The 14,271-nt window shown below is 40.9% G+C and overlaps 1 protein-coding gene across 6 annotated transcripts in view; it reads left to right on the forward strand.

Moving 5' to 3' along the window:
• LOC136695523 (intermembrane lipid transfer protein VPS13B-like) overlaps positions 1-14,271 on the forward strand; it is a 175,053-nt gene that overhangs the window by 129,998 nt on the left and 30,784 nt on the right. For all 6 annotated transcript variants that reach the window (XM_066669991.1, XM_066669683.1, XM_066669758.1 and 3 more), the window contains exons 34-36: positions 8,445-9,138; positions 10,034-10,171; positions 11,547-11,936. In XM_066669991.1, coding sequence (XP_066526088.1) covers positions 8,445-9,138; positions 10,034-10,171; positions 11,547-11,936 — 1,222 coding nt within the window. The remainder of the gene's footprint in view (positions 1-8,444; positions 9,139-10,033; positions 10,172-11,546; positions 11,937-14,271) is intronic.

A 14,271-nucleotide genomic window follows, 5' to 3' on the forward strand; every position in this document is an offset into this window, starting at 1 on the left:
CCTTGTATCTATACTCATTGTGCATTTTATCAGCTCCACTGACCATAGAAGAGCACTCTGGAGTTCTAATGCCCATTTCGCCCTGTTCTTCAATGGTTAGGACCCTTACAGGACCCCCACAGAGCAGATGTGACTTGGGTGGAGGATCTTTCTCAGTACTACAGTGACGCTGTTGTGGTGTCAGTTGTATGTTAGTGTGTGTTGTGCTGGTGTGAGTGGATCAGACACAGCAGTGCTGCTGGAGTTTTTAAACGCTGTGTTCACTCAGTATCCACTCTGTTGGGCACACTTACCTTGTTGGTCCACCTTGTAGATACAGTGTAAAGTCAGAGGCAGTAACACATTTGATGTTGGTTGTCCTCTGGCCTTCTTTTATCAGTGGACACTGCTGGCTGGATACTTTTGGTTGGTGGAGTATTCTCAGTCCAGCAGTGACACTTTCAAAACACCAGCAGCCTTACTGTGTCTGATCCACCCGTACCAACACAACATACAGCACCAGTCAAAAGTTTGGACACATCTCTTCATTAGTGATTGGTGGAGTAGAGCTAGTCACTGTATAGAGCTGTGTACCAGCCCCTACCTCTGTACAAACCCCAGTTACAGTCTCAGACACATTAGGAAGGGAGTGGTTCTACAGATTAACTCTCGACGAGGCCACAGCTGTTCACTGAAAACCGTTCCAGGTGACGACCTCATGAAGCTGACTGAGAGAACGGAGAGAGTGTGTGAAGCTGTCATCAAAGCAACAGGGGGCTACTGTGAAGAGTATAAAGTATAAAACATACTCTGGTTTGTTTAACACTTTGTTGTTTACTACATAATTCCATGTGTGTTCCTTCATAGTTTTAATGTCTTCCACATTCATTTACAATGTAGAAAATAATAAAACCCATTGAATGAGAAGATGTCAAAACTTTTGACTGGTGCTGTACATTCACAACATGTGGAAAACTGTCCAAAACGAAAGGAACCAAACATTTGATTGGTACTGTACACTAACACATCACCAGCAAGTCAGCGGTGCCCTCATCTCTTCTCCTGCTGTTCTGGACAACTTGATGATTGCAGTTATTACTGCCAAGAGTGGCACGCTAGTTATTAGGTTTAGGAGGCAATTACTATACAACAAACTCCGGACCCACAACGACCCTGAAGTGGATAAGTGCTTACAGACAATGAATGAATGAATTACTATTTTAGTGTGAAACAAATTTACTAAACCATATGTAAGTGGGAAGGGTGGCAGGATTGGAAGGCCCATGAGCCTGTGGCTAATCCAGCGCTGTGTTAAGGCATAGTGCATATTGGTATTGTGTGAGTTGGCTATGGTCACTCTGTATTTGGAGTGCCTGTAGCCACAGAAACATCTGCCACAGTCCAGACGTGCATGCTTGTATGACATGCTTTGGTTTGCAGAGGAGAAAATGTGGCTTTTGATTGGTCAGGGAAACAGCTCAGGGACTTGCACTCTCTTGTTTACTGGTAAGAAGAGGACATTTGAAGTCCAGAACATGCCAATCTGCTTATATACCACCCGATTACATGTGGGGTCATAAAGGTGATTATTTTGGTAAAACACTTGGTTAACCATAGTATGGCAGCAAAAATGCTTTTGTAACATCAGCCTTGTTTTAATGCACTTTTCACACAGCCACATTTACAGAAAACAGAATGCAATGTTGTGCAAATTAAGTTATTCATTGTCTGTAAGCACTTATCCAGTTGAGGTCTGGAGAGAGCACACCCTGGAGGGGGCGCCAGTCTTTTGCAGGGCGACACACACTCACATGTTCACTGACACACTCACCAATACACTTTCCAATGTGTGTTTTTGGACGAAACCTTATTTCATTGCATTTTTTTTTTACATTTTGCACAGCATCCCAACATTTTTTTGAGTTTTGTAAATATGTAAATTCTGTTTTGTCTGGGATGCATTTATATCATTAAAGTTGATACGAATTAAACAGAATACTTTACAACCTATTTTCATACCTATTCAAATTTTGTTTGCTGTAGTTTGTAGCAGCAGTGTTTTAGTCTTTATCAGATTTGGTTTATAAATATAAGTCTTTAAATTAAGAAGCTATTAAATCTTTAATACTGAGGATTTACATATTGACGCTGGTCTGTTTCTGTTCTGTGTGGCAAACACTTTACAGCCCCATAAACTTTAGTATTATGCAATGTAAGCTCTTCAAAATAACACTTGATTGTTAAACAGAAAAGTGTAGTCATAAATTGGTTCCTGTAAATGAGGAATCTGTCCTCTCTTTTACTGTGATTGGCTTTGGTTTAGTAAATGTGTTACAAATATTGAATGTAAAATATTACAGCGGTAGCTAATAAACTCATACAGTTCTGACCATTTTTTTAGGTTGCATCACAGCTGATTACAGTTTTTTCAGTTGTTAAAATGCAGTTCGACTGTGTGAAATAGAACAGTGGATGATAACGTTTTGAAGGAATGAACATTGCACTCGTATCCTGTAACACAGGCAGATGTGGATCAAACAAGTTTGAGTACCATTTGAGCACAACATAGAGTGGAAGCTAAGTGTGGATGTACAGTACAGTTACGCAGTTACACTATGTACAATGAGAAGTGAAAGTTGAGTCAGTTGGTCGTTTTGCATTACAGTCAAAGCTTTTGTGAATGCAGCTTGACGTTTTGGTTATTTATTGTTTTGAGTAAATAAAAGGGTAGGAGTGGGAAAAAAGGTGTTTTATCCAGTCACTAAAATTATAAAGCAATATGCGGCATTTCTGATTCGTTCTTGTTTTATGTTCTTAATCGCTGTCAGTTCAGAATTTTATTCTGTAATGAACTGATTTATGTGCAAAATCAGAAAGAATGTATTTAATATTCCATGATGTTAAAGTGTTTTTATTAGGTCAGTGTGTCATGGGTTACAGTGTTCACTTTCTGAGTAAGGATTGTTGTCAGTGTTGAGTGCGATGAGTTTATTCTGGAGCATATAGGTACTGTTTTGATGGTTTCAGTGCATTTTGGAGGCGAGATAAATGGTTTGGCCAAGATGCATATTGTTCTTAAAAAGTGTATAATATATACAGGGTGGGCCACTTATATGGATACACCTTAATAAAATGGGAATGGTTGGTGATATTAATTTCCTGTTTGTGGCACATTAGTATATGGGAGGGGGGAAACTTTTCAAGATGGGTGGTGACCATGGTGGCCATTTTGAAGTCTTGTATCCAAGTTTTGGATCCAACTTTTGTTTTTTCAATGGGAAGAGGGTCATGTGACAAATCAAATTTATTGGGAATTTCACAAGAAAAACAATGGTGTGCTTGGTTTTAACACAACCTTATTCTTTCATGAGTTATTTACAAGTTTCTGACCACTTATAAAATGTGTTCAAAGTGCTGCCCATTGTGTCGGATTGTCAATGCAACCCTCTTCTCCCACTCTTCACACACTGATAGCAACACCACAGGAGAAATGCTAGCATGGGGTTCCAGTATCCGTAGTTTCAGGTGCTGCACATGTCGTATTTTCACAGCATAGACAATTGCCTTCAGATGACCCCATAGATAAAAGTCTAAGGGGGTCAGATCGGGAAACCTTGGGGGCCATTCATCTTGCTGGAAAAACACAGGGAACGTGCCAGCTTCAGTGCATAAAGAGGAAAACACATCATCATGTAGCAATTTCGCATATCCAGTGGCCTTGAGGTTTCCATTGATGAAGAATAGCCCCACTATCTTTGTACCCCATATACCACACCATACCATCAAGATGCGCAGCACCTGGAACTATGGATACTGGAAGCCTGTGCTAGCATTTCTCCTGAGGGTGCTGCTATCAGTGTGTGAAGACTTTGAACACATTTTATAAGTGGTCAGAAACTTGTGAATAACTCATGAAAGAATAAAGTTACACCGTTGTTTTTCTTGTGAAATTCCCAATAAGTTTGATGTGTCACATGACCCTCTTCCCATTGAAAAAAACAAAAGTTGGATCAAAAATGGCCAACTTCAAAATGGCCGTCATGGTCTCCACCCATCTTGAAAAGTTTCCGCCCTCCCATATACTAATGTGCCACAAACAGGAAGTTAATATCACCAACCATTCCCATTTTATTAAGGTGTATCCATATAAATGGCCCACCCTGTATAAATGAAATCATAATAGATTTGTCTGTTCAAAAGTGGCAGACTTCAATCGCTTTTAATTTTCTTCAGTTTAACAAGAGGACCGTTTTCAACCCTGACCCTTTAACAACCTTACAAGGTTTTGTTTTTTTAATTATTATTGTAGTGTTCTCGTGCAGTGTGTCGAAACTCTGACTAAACGCTAAGTTAAACCAGAGTCAATGAAGACTGAGCCATAGTAAGATTGACCATTTACTGTCACTCTTCCTCATTAACATTCATGTGAAAAATTAAAAAAATAAAAATACAAAATATTGAACGTCTGCCCTCTTAATTATACACCACACTATACATAGTTCTGAACATAACTGCATATATTATTTTCCTGCACCTGCTAACAGGTCTTTCTGTGAGATTTTACCTTTGTGTCTCTCAGTGCTCAGTGGCCTCTCTTTGTTGGCTAGTTGACAGGCAGTCAAAACAAGACCCAGGTTTGAGCACAAGTGTTGTGCATTCTTGTATTCACTTCAGAAGCACAATCTATTTCAGGTCAGAAGCATCTGATTTGCCTGCTCACAGCGCTTTGTCCAAACTGCTGTTAAAATCAGGATGAAATCAGCCAACACAGAATTACTTTAAATAGAAGCAGATGGAGAGATTTGGTTTTATCTCAGGTGAGCTCTTGAAATGCCCTATCCGCACAGAGTTGGACATAAATAGACAGATAAGGGTTCAGGGGTTGGCTGGGAATAAGAATCACTGCTTCTGGTTGACACAAACCAAAGCATACAACCTTCACCTATATAAGCAATAACATTGTAAAGATATTGAGCACATTGATTCATGTTTTCTCCCTGAATCTACCACACATTTATAGAAGTTTTCCTAGCCAGCTCCGTCAGGCTCACAGGAAACCACATGCTTTTCTGTTTTCTGACTTTCACAGACCCACCTGGTCTGTGACTGTGTCCCTCTACTCACCTCGTCCTCACCGCTGTTTCCCCTCATGTTTCTGTTTTCCAAATATGTAACCAAAGCAAAGAGGCACCGAGGCCGCAGAGCAGCTCCATGACCTAATAGGGACAAAGCTTTTGAAGTCTCATCTTCAGGATGTGCCAAGATGATGCTGTCTGAAGGGTCTTTGTTGTTTGTTAAAAACAGTGCAAGGTTACATCAATGAGGTTAAATCTCATTGTTTGTGTAACTTGTAACTGAGTCCCAGAGCTGAACCTGAGAGTCCTGCATGAAGGAGAAATGTGTTTTTAGTGCACTACCAGCCCTTTATCTTTGCATGATTTAGACAAACATACTCTCACTATCCACTTTCACACTTCTATCAGACTTTACTGTGGGTACTATACATTCTGGTATGTAGTGTTCTCCTGGCATCTTTAAAACACAGATTATTCAGTGAGAGAGCCGGATAATGAAATGTGATTTATCACATTGAATTGAATTCATGAAGCTCCCAGTGTACAGATCTTGCACTTATGCTACTTCCAATGGGAGTTTGGAAAGCTGTGGCTCATGATGCATCAAAGGATACGTTTTTTTTTTAGGGTGCTCCAACAATCATTATCCTTGTTGCATGGATGTGGCTGAGCTATTGTTTTACATAAATGCTTCCATTTCATATTAATATTGTGTTCTGTTCACTGAACTATTGAATTTTACTTTCAGACTTACTTACATTTGCACTGTTTAAAAGCTCTCAGCACTCCAGTTTATCTATGGACATTAAATGTTTATCAGTGGTTATTAAATGGTTATGTGCTGGATATCATACACTATAGCAATGGGTGTGCCATATACATAGCACGTAAAGTTCACATGGAACAGGTGGCACTGGGCATGCATTAACGGCGCCAGTGGTGCTAGGTACAGCCCTAGTGACCAGGGAGGCCTTTGGAGGTGGTTTGGGCTTAATTCAGAGAAACACCAACGAGAGGAGGTACCTCCCTGATGACGCCCTAGTGATACAGTGGCTGGTTTGGGTAATACTCATGGACTGGGCTCAGTGAGTAACAATAGTTGTTAAGGATAGCCTTAGTGTTGAGGTGTAGGATTCAAACAACAGAAATGATGTGGCTGCAGGTCAGAAGAGAGTGGGCTGGGCACTATGTGAAACTCTAATGGATTGGCATAGGATATTTTACATCGTATCCTGGGTATGATTATAATATGTATGTATGTGGACACACTCAATGCTAAAATGCATAATATCAAGCATATAGCATACACACAGTATATACACATTATACACAGTATATTGATTTATCCACAGACCTTCAGCAGTATGTGTAGCATACACTGCCAACTAACTGATCCAGTTTGGCATAATATAGCAGAGGTTTAAATGCTGAAATTAGCATATTAGAGAACTGATTTAGCTCTGTTAGGTGAATGGCCGTATCTGGATGTCCACATCTTTGCCCAGCTTCTGCCTTCTTACACATTGTTTCCAAAACATTCTTCGGTGGATATAAGGAATCAGTAGATTTAAGGTTGCTACTGCCTTTCAACTACATTGCAACACTTTAGATGCCATAGCAACGTCCAACAACACCTTAACCACCACCTGGAATACCATTGCAATGGCTTTGTAACACCTTTCCACCATCTGGAGAACCTTAACAATGGTATAACAGCACCTAAGCAACATTTTCTAAAATTGTTAGTTGGTCTTGACAAGCCAAGTTCAAAGTTCATGCACAAATTTTACCCTTGAAATTGATTATGTTGACGTATTATACAGACATACCTGTCAGTAGCCTCAAGCGTTTACATATCTGCTTTCAGATTCATAAACGGGGAACCCCAAAAAATTCCTAATAACACAGTTTTTTCTTCCTTTCTGTCAGTACAGCAGGAAACGCACTAGTCTCACTCATTAGCCATATGTCATCTTATATTTCATCAGTGCTCTTTGAAAATAATGGATCCCCTTTCAGGTGCCAAGGTCTTTCACTGAACTGGGAAAATATTCCATTAGTTACAGTGCACCACCAAGCTGGAATAAATAAAAAGAACCATTAGCATTATTATTTTATTATTTTTACAGGCATGGTAACACAGAACCTTTCCAGACATTACACGGGAGTACTGTATGTACAAATACACGTCTAAATTATTTGTACTGGACATTGTCTCAGATCCTATCCTGCCAGCCCCCGAGTACAAAATCCAGGTGATGTCAGAGTGAGCCCATGTGTGGGTAGGTCATGTAATTATTTAGAGAATTCACAGTGAATTCACAGAAACAGCTAACAGTAACGCCACATCTGACATGAAAAATCTCCAGCTGTGTGATACGTGTGTGAAAGTTCAACTCTGAGTTCATATGAGAACATATCTGTTCAGAAAAATCTACCATGATAATATAGATACCTCAGAAACCATCTTGGATACAGCATCCACATCAGCGTTACATTTTGAAGCACCCAACTCTGCAGAACCACAGATCCAATGTCTGAATTGTGTCCTTTTGCTTTTGAAGTCTGTATCTGTAACGGTGTTTCTCTGCTACAACTGGCATTAAAGATTTGTAGCCAATTCAACACAATCAAAGTCAATGCAGGAACTGGGCTCTCTGGTACCACTTTGAACAGCTACCACTTTGAAATACAACTACACATATAAAGGTTTAAAAATGGTTTAATATCTGTTTTTATGTGGTTATTAACTAGGTTGTATATTCATATATAGTGAGTATATATATATACAGAAACAGTATATATATATATATATATATATATATATATATATATATATATATATATATATACTGTTTCGGTTTAAATCTAATGCTCTGCTACTTTGCTGAAGAGGGACACCCTCTGAGTTCAAATCAAGATTGCTTAATTGATTGGAGTGGAAAATATCTAAATGACAACCTTTTATAACTGCTGTTGTGCCAGGAGGTTGCCTGAAGGCCTAGAACTTCCTCTGATCTTCCAAACATGCAAATAAACATATATAAGCATATAAAAATAAGAGAAGTCAGATGCAGTCAAGAGATGTGCCTGAAGGGTGCAATGGGAAATATGAGATGATGGGGGAAGACTAACAGAGAAAGAAAGGAAAGTGTTCAAACTAGAAATTGATTTGTCTTTACTAAGAGAACTATATTTATCCTGAATATTTTATAAAGAGTTGTGGAAATTAAACAACAAAACGATAAGAATGTAACGTGTGCATCAAATCTAGTTTAACACTTGTTGTATTTGTAGCAATGTTTAATTTTTCTTTTCTTTTCTCAGTGTGTGTTTGTATGGTTCTATATGTGAGTTAATGTGTCTCTCATGTTTGCTGTGTGTATGTAGAAATGGAGACAGGACTCAGAGGAAGGAAAGGTCTCTGCTACAAGCTCTGTTGAGCCACAGGGTATGAGCAGTGCCTCCTGTGGACGGGACAGTGGCTTTGGTAGTGACAGTGCCCATCTACGCATCATCCAGATCAATCAGCAGAGTGGCACTAGCCACCACCGCCTGGCGAGGCCCTCACACCAGCCTACCATTACCAAGAACCTATCCTTCATCCCTTTTGATATCTTCCTCACAGCTGGTCGCCTCACTCTCATGACATACACTATGGCCTGTACTCCAAAACACCTAACAGAGTCCCTCGGATGCCCAGGCAAAAGTGCTCTCAACTTGCCCAAGGAACAGTTGTGCGAAGAGTCCCTCAGGCCAGTCTCTGATCTCTCAGGCCTGACGGCAGAGGATCTGCTCAATGCTAATGACTCCGTGAGGGTAGGGCGTCCTGCAAGCACAGGTTTAATTTCCCTCGAGAGACTTTCCTCGCCCAGCAGGGCATCAGCGAGGCAAGCCCTAGGTATTACTGTTGTTCGACAGCCTGGCAGACGGGGAGTGGGAGAAGGCCTGCTTCAGCCGCTGTTCTTCTTGCAGCTAACGCAGCCCTCAGCACTGCTCAGCTGCCACCAGCGAAGACAACGCCTGGAGCTCTCTGTTTTCGACCTCACACTGAAAGGAGTGACTGACAACTACACATGTCTAGGTGTGCCACCCCAACTCCTATTTTCAGAGGGTTAGAGACATAAATTTGCCCACTGAGCCCTATCACAAAAACATGAAGGAAGGACACAAATACGGAAGGGAGGGCTAGGGCTGGGCAATAATTCAATATCAATATATATCGCAATATAAAATGTTTCAATAACAGTGATATGATTTTTATACACATTTTAAATATTTCAATATATGTTGTTTACAGCGTCTGTCACTGACTGACAGTCATTAGAGGGCACTGTCGTCAGTTCAGCACTCAATTTAAAATTTAGTTTAAATATATTAATATTAACAAATAAAAGAGGTTGTTGTTTGATGGCGATAATGTGTTGCTTTCAGTCCTTGGCAGTTTTTCTGTGACTTCTTTTATTGTTCATATCAATATCTTATCGACTGAAATTAAGAATTATATTGTAATATAAATGTTGTTCGTATCGTCCAGCTCTAGATAGGACACGAATACAAACCTGAGAACATGACAACAAATGCATGAATATGAGTGCCCCTAGTGGCAGGGAGCTTTTTCGTTGTGAGCACCCCTCCAATGCAACATTTCTTATATGCACCTTTTCAGTAAATGCTGTTGTGTTCTTGCGTTTGTATTCATGTTCTGCAGTTTGTGTTCCCACGGTTTCTCCCTTAATGATGTTGTGTTCTCTGCTTTTTTTGCATTGTTTTTGTGATATGACTCTGATCATTTGTCTCAAACACAGAGAGTATCTTGGTCGGACTTAGCTTTTAGTGTTCATCAGCTTTTTACAAGTCAGTTTATCCTTACAACCTTTCCTAAACTAATTTATAGAGGATCAAATGAATTAACATTTACTCACTAGCCAGAGAATGTATTTTTTTTAACCGTTTGTTTTCCCATCTCACCCTCACAGATGCAGGGAAGTCCCTCCCTGAGTCTCTGGACTACAGTGTGTTCTGGTTGCAGACAGTAGCAGGAGAGGCCGATAGCAGGACTGGAATCCCCCCCGCTCTTCTGTCTCTTTGCATTAGAGACTTCCTTAATAGTCCAGGTCAGAATACAGACACATTTAAACACTCATTTATACACCCAATGTACCACTGCATTTGCTAATCCCCATATTCATTCTAAATATTGTCTGTACCCTGATACTGAGCATACTCCGGTGTGTGAGCCGTGTCAATGAAAGCCTTTATGTGGATAGAAATATAGATGTCACCTCTGGGTGACTGTCTGTGAGGAGTGTGGTGTGTTCTCCCTGTGTCTGCGTGGGTTTCCTCCGGGTGACTGTCTGTGAGGAGTGTGGTGTGTTCTTCCTGTGTCTGCGTGGGTTTCCTCCGGGTGACTGTCTGTGAGGAGTGTGGTGTGTTCTTCCTGTGTCTGCGTGGGTTTCCTCCGGGTGACTGTCTGTGAGGAGTGTGGTGTGTTCTTCCTGTGTCTGTGTGGCATTCCTCCGGGTGACTGTCTGTGAGGAGTGTGGTGTGTTCTCCCTGTGTCTGCGTGGGTTTCCTCCGGGTGACTGTCTGTGAGGAGTGTGGTGTGTTCTCCCTGTGTCTGCGTGGGTGTCCTCCGGGTGACTGTCTGTGAGGAGTGTGGTGTGTTCTCCCTGTGTCTGCGTGGGTTTTCTCCGGGTGACTGTCTGTGAGGAGTGTGGTGTGTTCTCCGGGTGACTGGCTGTGAGGAGTGTGGTGTGTTCTTCCTGGGTCTGCGTGGCATTCCTTCGGGTGACTGTCTGTGAGGAGTGTGGTGTGTTCTCCCTGTGTCTGCGTGGGTTTCCTCCGGGTGACTGTCTGTGAGGAGTGTGGTGTGTTCTCCCTGTGTCTGCGTGGGTTTCCTCCGGGTGACTGTCTGTGAGGAGTGTGGTGTGTTCTCCCTGTGTCTGCGTGGGTTTTCTCCGGGTGACTGTCTGTGAGGAGTGTGGTGTGTTCTCCGGGTGACTGGCGGTGAGGAGTGTGGTGTGTTCTTCCTGGGTCTGCGTGGGCTTCCTCAGGGTGACTGTCTGCGAGGAGTGTGGTGTGTTCTTCCTGTGTCTGCGTGGGTTTCCTCCGGTTGACTGTCTGCGAGGATTGTGGTGTGTTCTCCCTCCCTGTGTGTTGAACTTCACTTACAAATTACTTACTTCTTTGTGTGATTCTTTTAAATAATGTTGTCATCAACATCCTTTGCATATAAAGAAATTATTAAATGAAAATATAGTTTTCCGACTCTTATATTAACTTTGAGACTAACTTTTCTGTCAGGATTTGCCACCTTAATGTGCAGCTTATGATTGGACAGTATTCTCAATAGTAACATTTTTCTAACTGTTGCTTTAGTTACCAAAGGCCAAATCTTGTTGTTGAGGACAATAAAAAAAAAACTGCTATCTGTTGTCATCTATTATAAATTTACTGAAGGTATTTTATTTCTGATTGCTGTTTGTGCAGCTGAGCTGAAGGTGGCACTGTCCAGGCCTCTGAAACTGAACCCAACCTTGTCCAAGTTAAACCAGGCAAAGTCTTTCTGGAGGAAAATCTTCCCTGAAACCAGTTTTCCATCTGAAACTTCCCCTTGTGCATCCCAGACTTCCCCCAGCAAGATGCGCACCCCTCCTGAGAGTGCCAAAGGAGGCAACAGCACCACAGCCTCACCCTCCTTCCCAAGCTGGTGTGCAGACACCTTGCAGACTCTTGCTTCATTTCACAAGATCTCCCTCCACACTGTGCAGATGGTGGTTGTCATGGAGACAGAGTCACATCATGCCCGACCAAGCCTTACATTGTCTGTTTCCAGTGTGACCGCCAATTTAAACACAAAGAGCGGACAGAAGCCAGTAGGTCAGTACACTTTATGTTGTGTCTTTCAATGTATATATCATTTGAGCGTCCTCACGTTTCTCACTTGTCAGTTTCTAACGTGCAACCCATAATTCTTTATCATAAATAATTAAACCTGAAGCAAAGCTATTGTTTTTAATTATTATTATTTTGTCTCACATATTCGTGCTGCTAAACTACACTAGTGCAGAGATTTTTCTCCCTCGGTTTTAAAAATATCCTTATCTAGACAAATATGAAAATGGCTGCATTATCATACCTCTCCAGTAGGTCAGTATCTCCTAATAATAATAGTACCTCCTAAAAAGAGACATCAAAACACCACAAAGCATGAGATAAACACAGAGGTTTAATCCACGGTCACTCCAGGCTTCCTCTGTAATGCACTACATGAGTCATGAAATGACCGAATGTAGATCTTAACAGTGCATTATATATTTCTAATTAAAATCATTTATATTTATTCATATGTGGGAATCTAAAGTTGATTACTATCTGCACGTATACATTGTAATGTAATGAGTTATGTAATTCATATATAGGAAACGAGGAGCTATTTGAATTTCAGCCTGAGACAGGCATGCTGTGGGACGTCAGCGTTTCAAAAACACTCTCGTCCACGCGAGAACACTGGCTATTTTTACATGCAAAAATATCCTCCAATCAGATTAAGTTCATTCCGATTAGAGAGTTTAATTAAGGGGTTTACATGTGCACTCCACTCACCAATCTGATTACAAATCACAGTTTATATGTGTGCTACAAGTAATTTGAACCAAAATGATGCACATGCGCAGAATACCACTTGGTTTACACTTTACTGGAGGTTACTGTCATGCAAGCCAAACCTGCACTGCGTCCGATCCCTTTAAGAGACGCTGATAAAGAGAGGGAGAGAGAGGTCTAGCTCAAGCATTGGGTGCATGGAGTGTTTCTAGCACTGAAGGAATTCTCAGACTCTGGTTTTAAGCTGAGTTGATGAAAGATTATCTTGCAGCCCCCACAGAATACACCGTAAGACCCCGAGTTCAGTAATAATGTGTGGTTTTTTTTTTTTGGTTTTTTTTTGAATGGTGTGTATTTTCTCTTGAAGGAGAAAATAACGACTGTTGTTTGCATGTGGATGAAGTTTAATTTGTCTGTAGCATTTTATTCACTGTTTGAGTTACCACAGAAACTCATTTGTTAATCAACTTTAGTTTTGTAGCTCTGTCCGTAATGCAGTTAGCCGTCTCCACCATAGGTAAAAAAGCAACAGCAAGAATAAGTCAATGTTGCCCATCTATGGAGCGGCAATAGAGCAAAATCCTCATCTTAGTTCATGCTTTTCCAAGTTTGGAGTTCTCTCCATTGTCTAAACAACTCCAGATGCCTTTTCTCTGCCATGAGCAGATATGCCGAAAGCCATTCGTAAACGCATTAGACCGGTTTTGAGCACGTAAAAAACTAGCAAATGGTGAGTAAACATCCTCAGAATTGTGTATAAAGTGTTTTTTGATTAAAAACATGAACGTCACCTTTAAATAGGTTCTGCACACAGCAAGGTAATGAAAATGTTTGTAAAGGGTTAAAGGCAGGGTATCTACCCTCCTCCAAAAGTTACATAGTGCAGTTTCTGCAGTGCTGAGCACAGAGTAGCACTGAGAGAGACCCTATTCTGCCAGTTACATGTCAGTGAAGCATCGCAATCATTTTGAAGCTGTAATTGTAAGGTAAAATACTACATAGTGTTGCTTTAATTAAAAGAAAAGTGTGCAGTAAAATATTCTAATGTGTTTAGGTCTGAGAGAGAGGGAAGTTTCAGTATTTGGGTTATAAATGAACTCTAAAAGAAAGATGAATGCTGGAGACCACTGTTCTGTGGTGTGTGAAGGAATATAGAGCCATCCAGATGCTCTACAGATGTTAGTCGTTGTTGAATATTTTAATTAAAACCTCAACAGTTTGCACTTGTTTACTGAGTAGGACATATCTGATTTGTGAGACAATAGTACAGGCTATGGGCCAGGCTCACTCCAGCTGCCTAGCCATGCACCATCTTTTTTGATGTTTTCCTTTTGGTAAACACAGTCAAGAACAGTCCTCAGTGTGGAACAATGGGAAAACCGCTTACTTGGAAAAGCTTGCAGGGAGTGAGGGAGACAATAGCTTGGAATGGAAATATGTGCTGTACACTGAAAGGTTATTTTTAGCATCTGTAACACACATTGAGACCTCCCACTTACAGCTTTATGACCAATTGTCTTTTGTTGCTTACAGCAAACACAGCATGTATGTGGCTTCAGATTAGTAACTAGTGTTTGTCTCTTGTATAGTGAGGGTTGTTTTTTGTTTT

The sequence above is a fragment of the Hoplias malabaricus genome, chromosome 1 (genome assembly GCF_029633855.1).
Source record: "Hoplias malabaricus isolate fHopMal1 chromosome 1, fHopMal1.hap1, whole genome shotgun sequence".
NCBI lineage: Eukaryota > Metazoa > Chordata > Actinopteri > Characiformes > Erythrinidae > Hoplias > Hoplias malabaricus.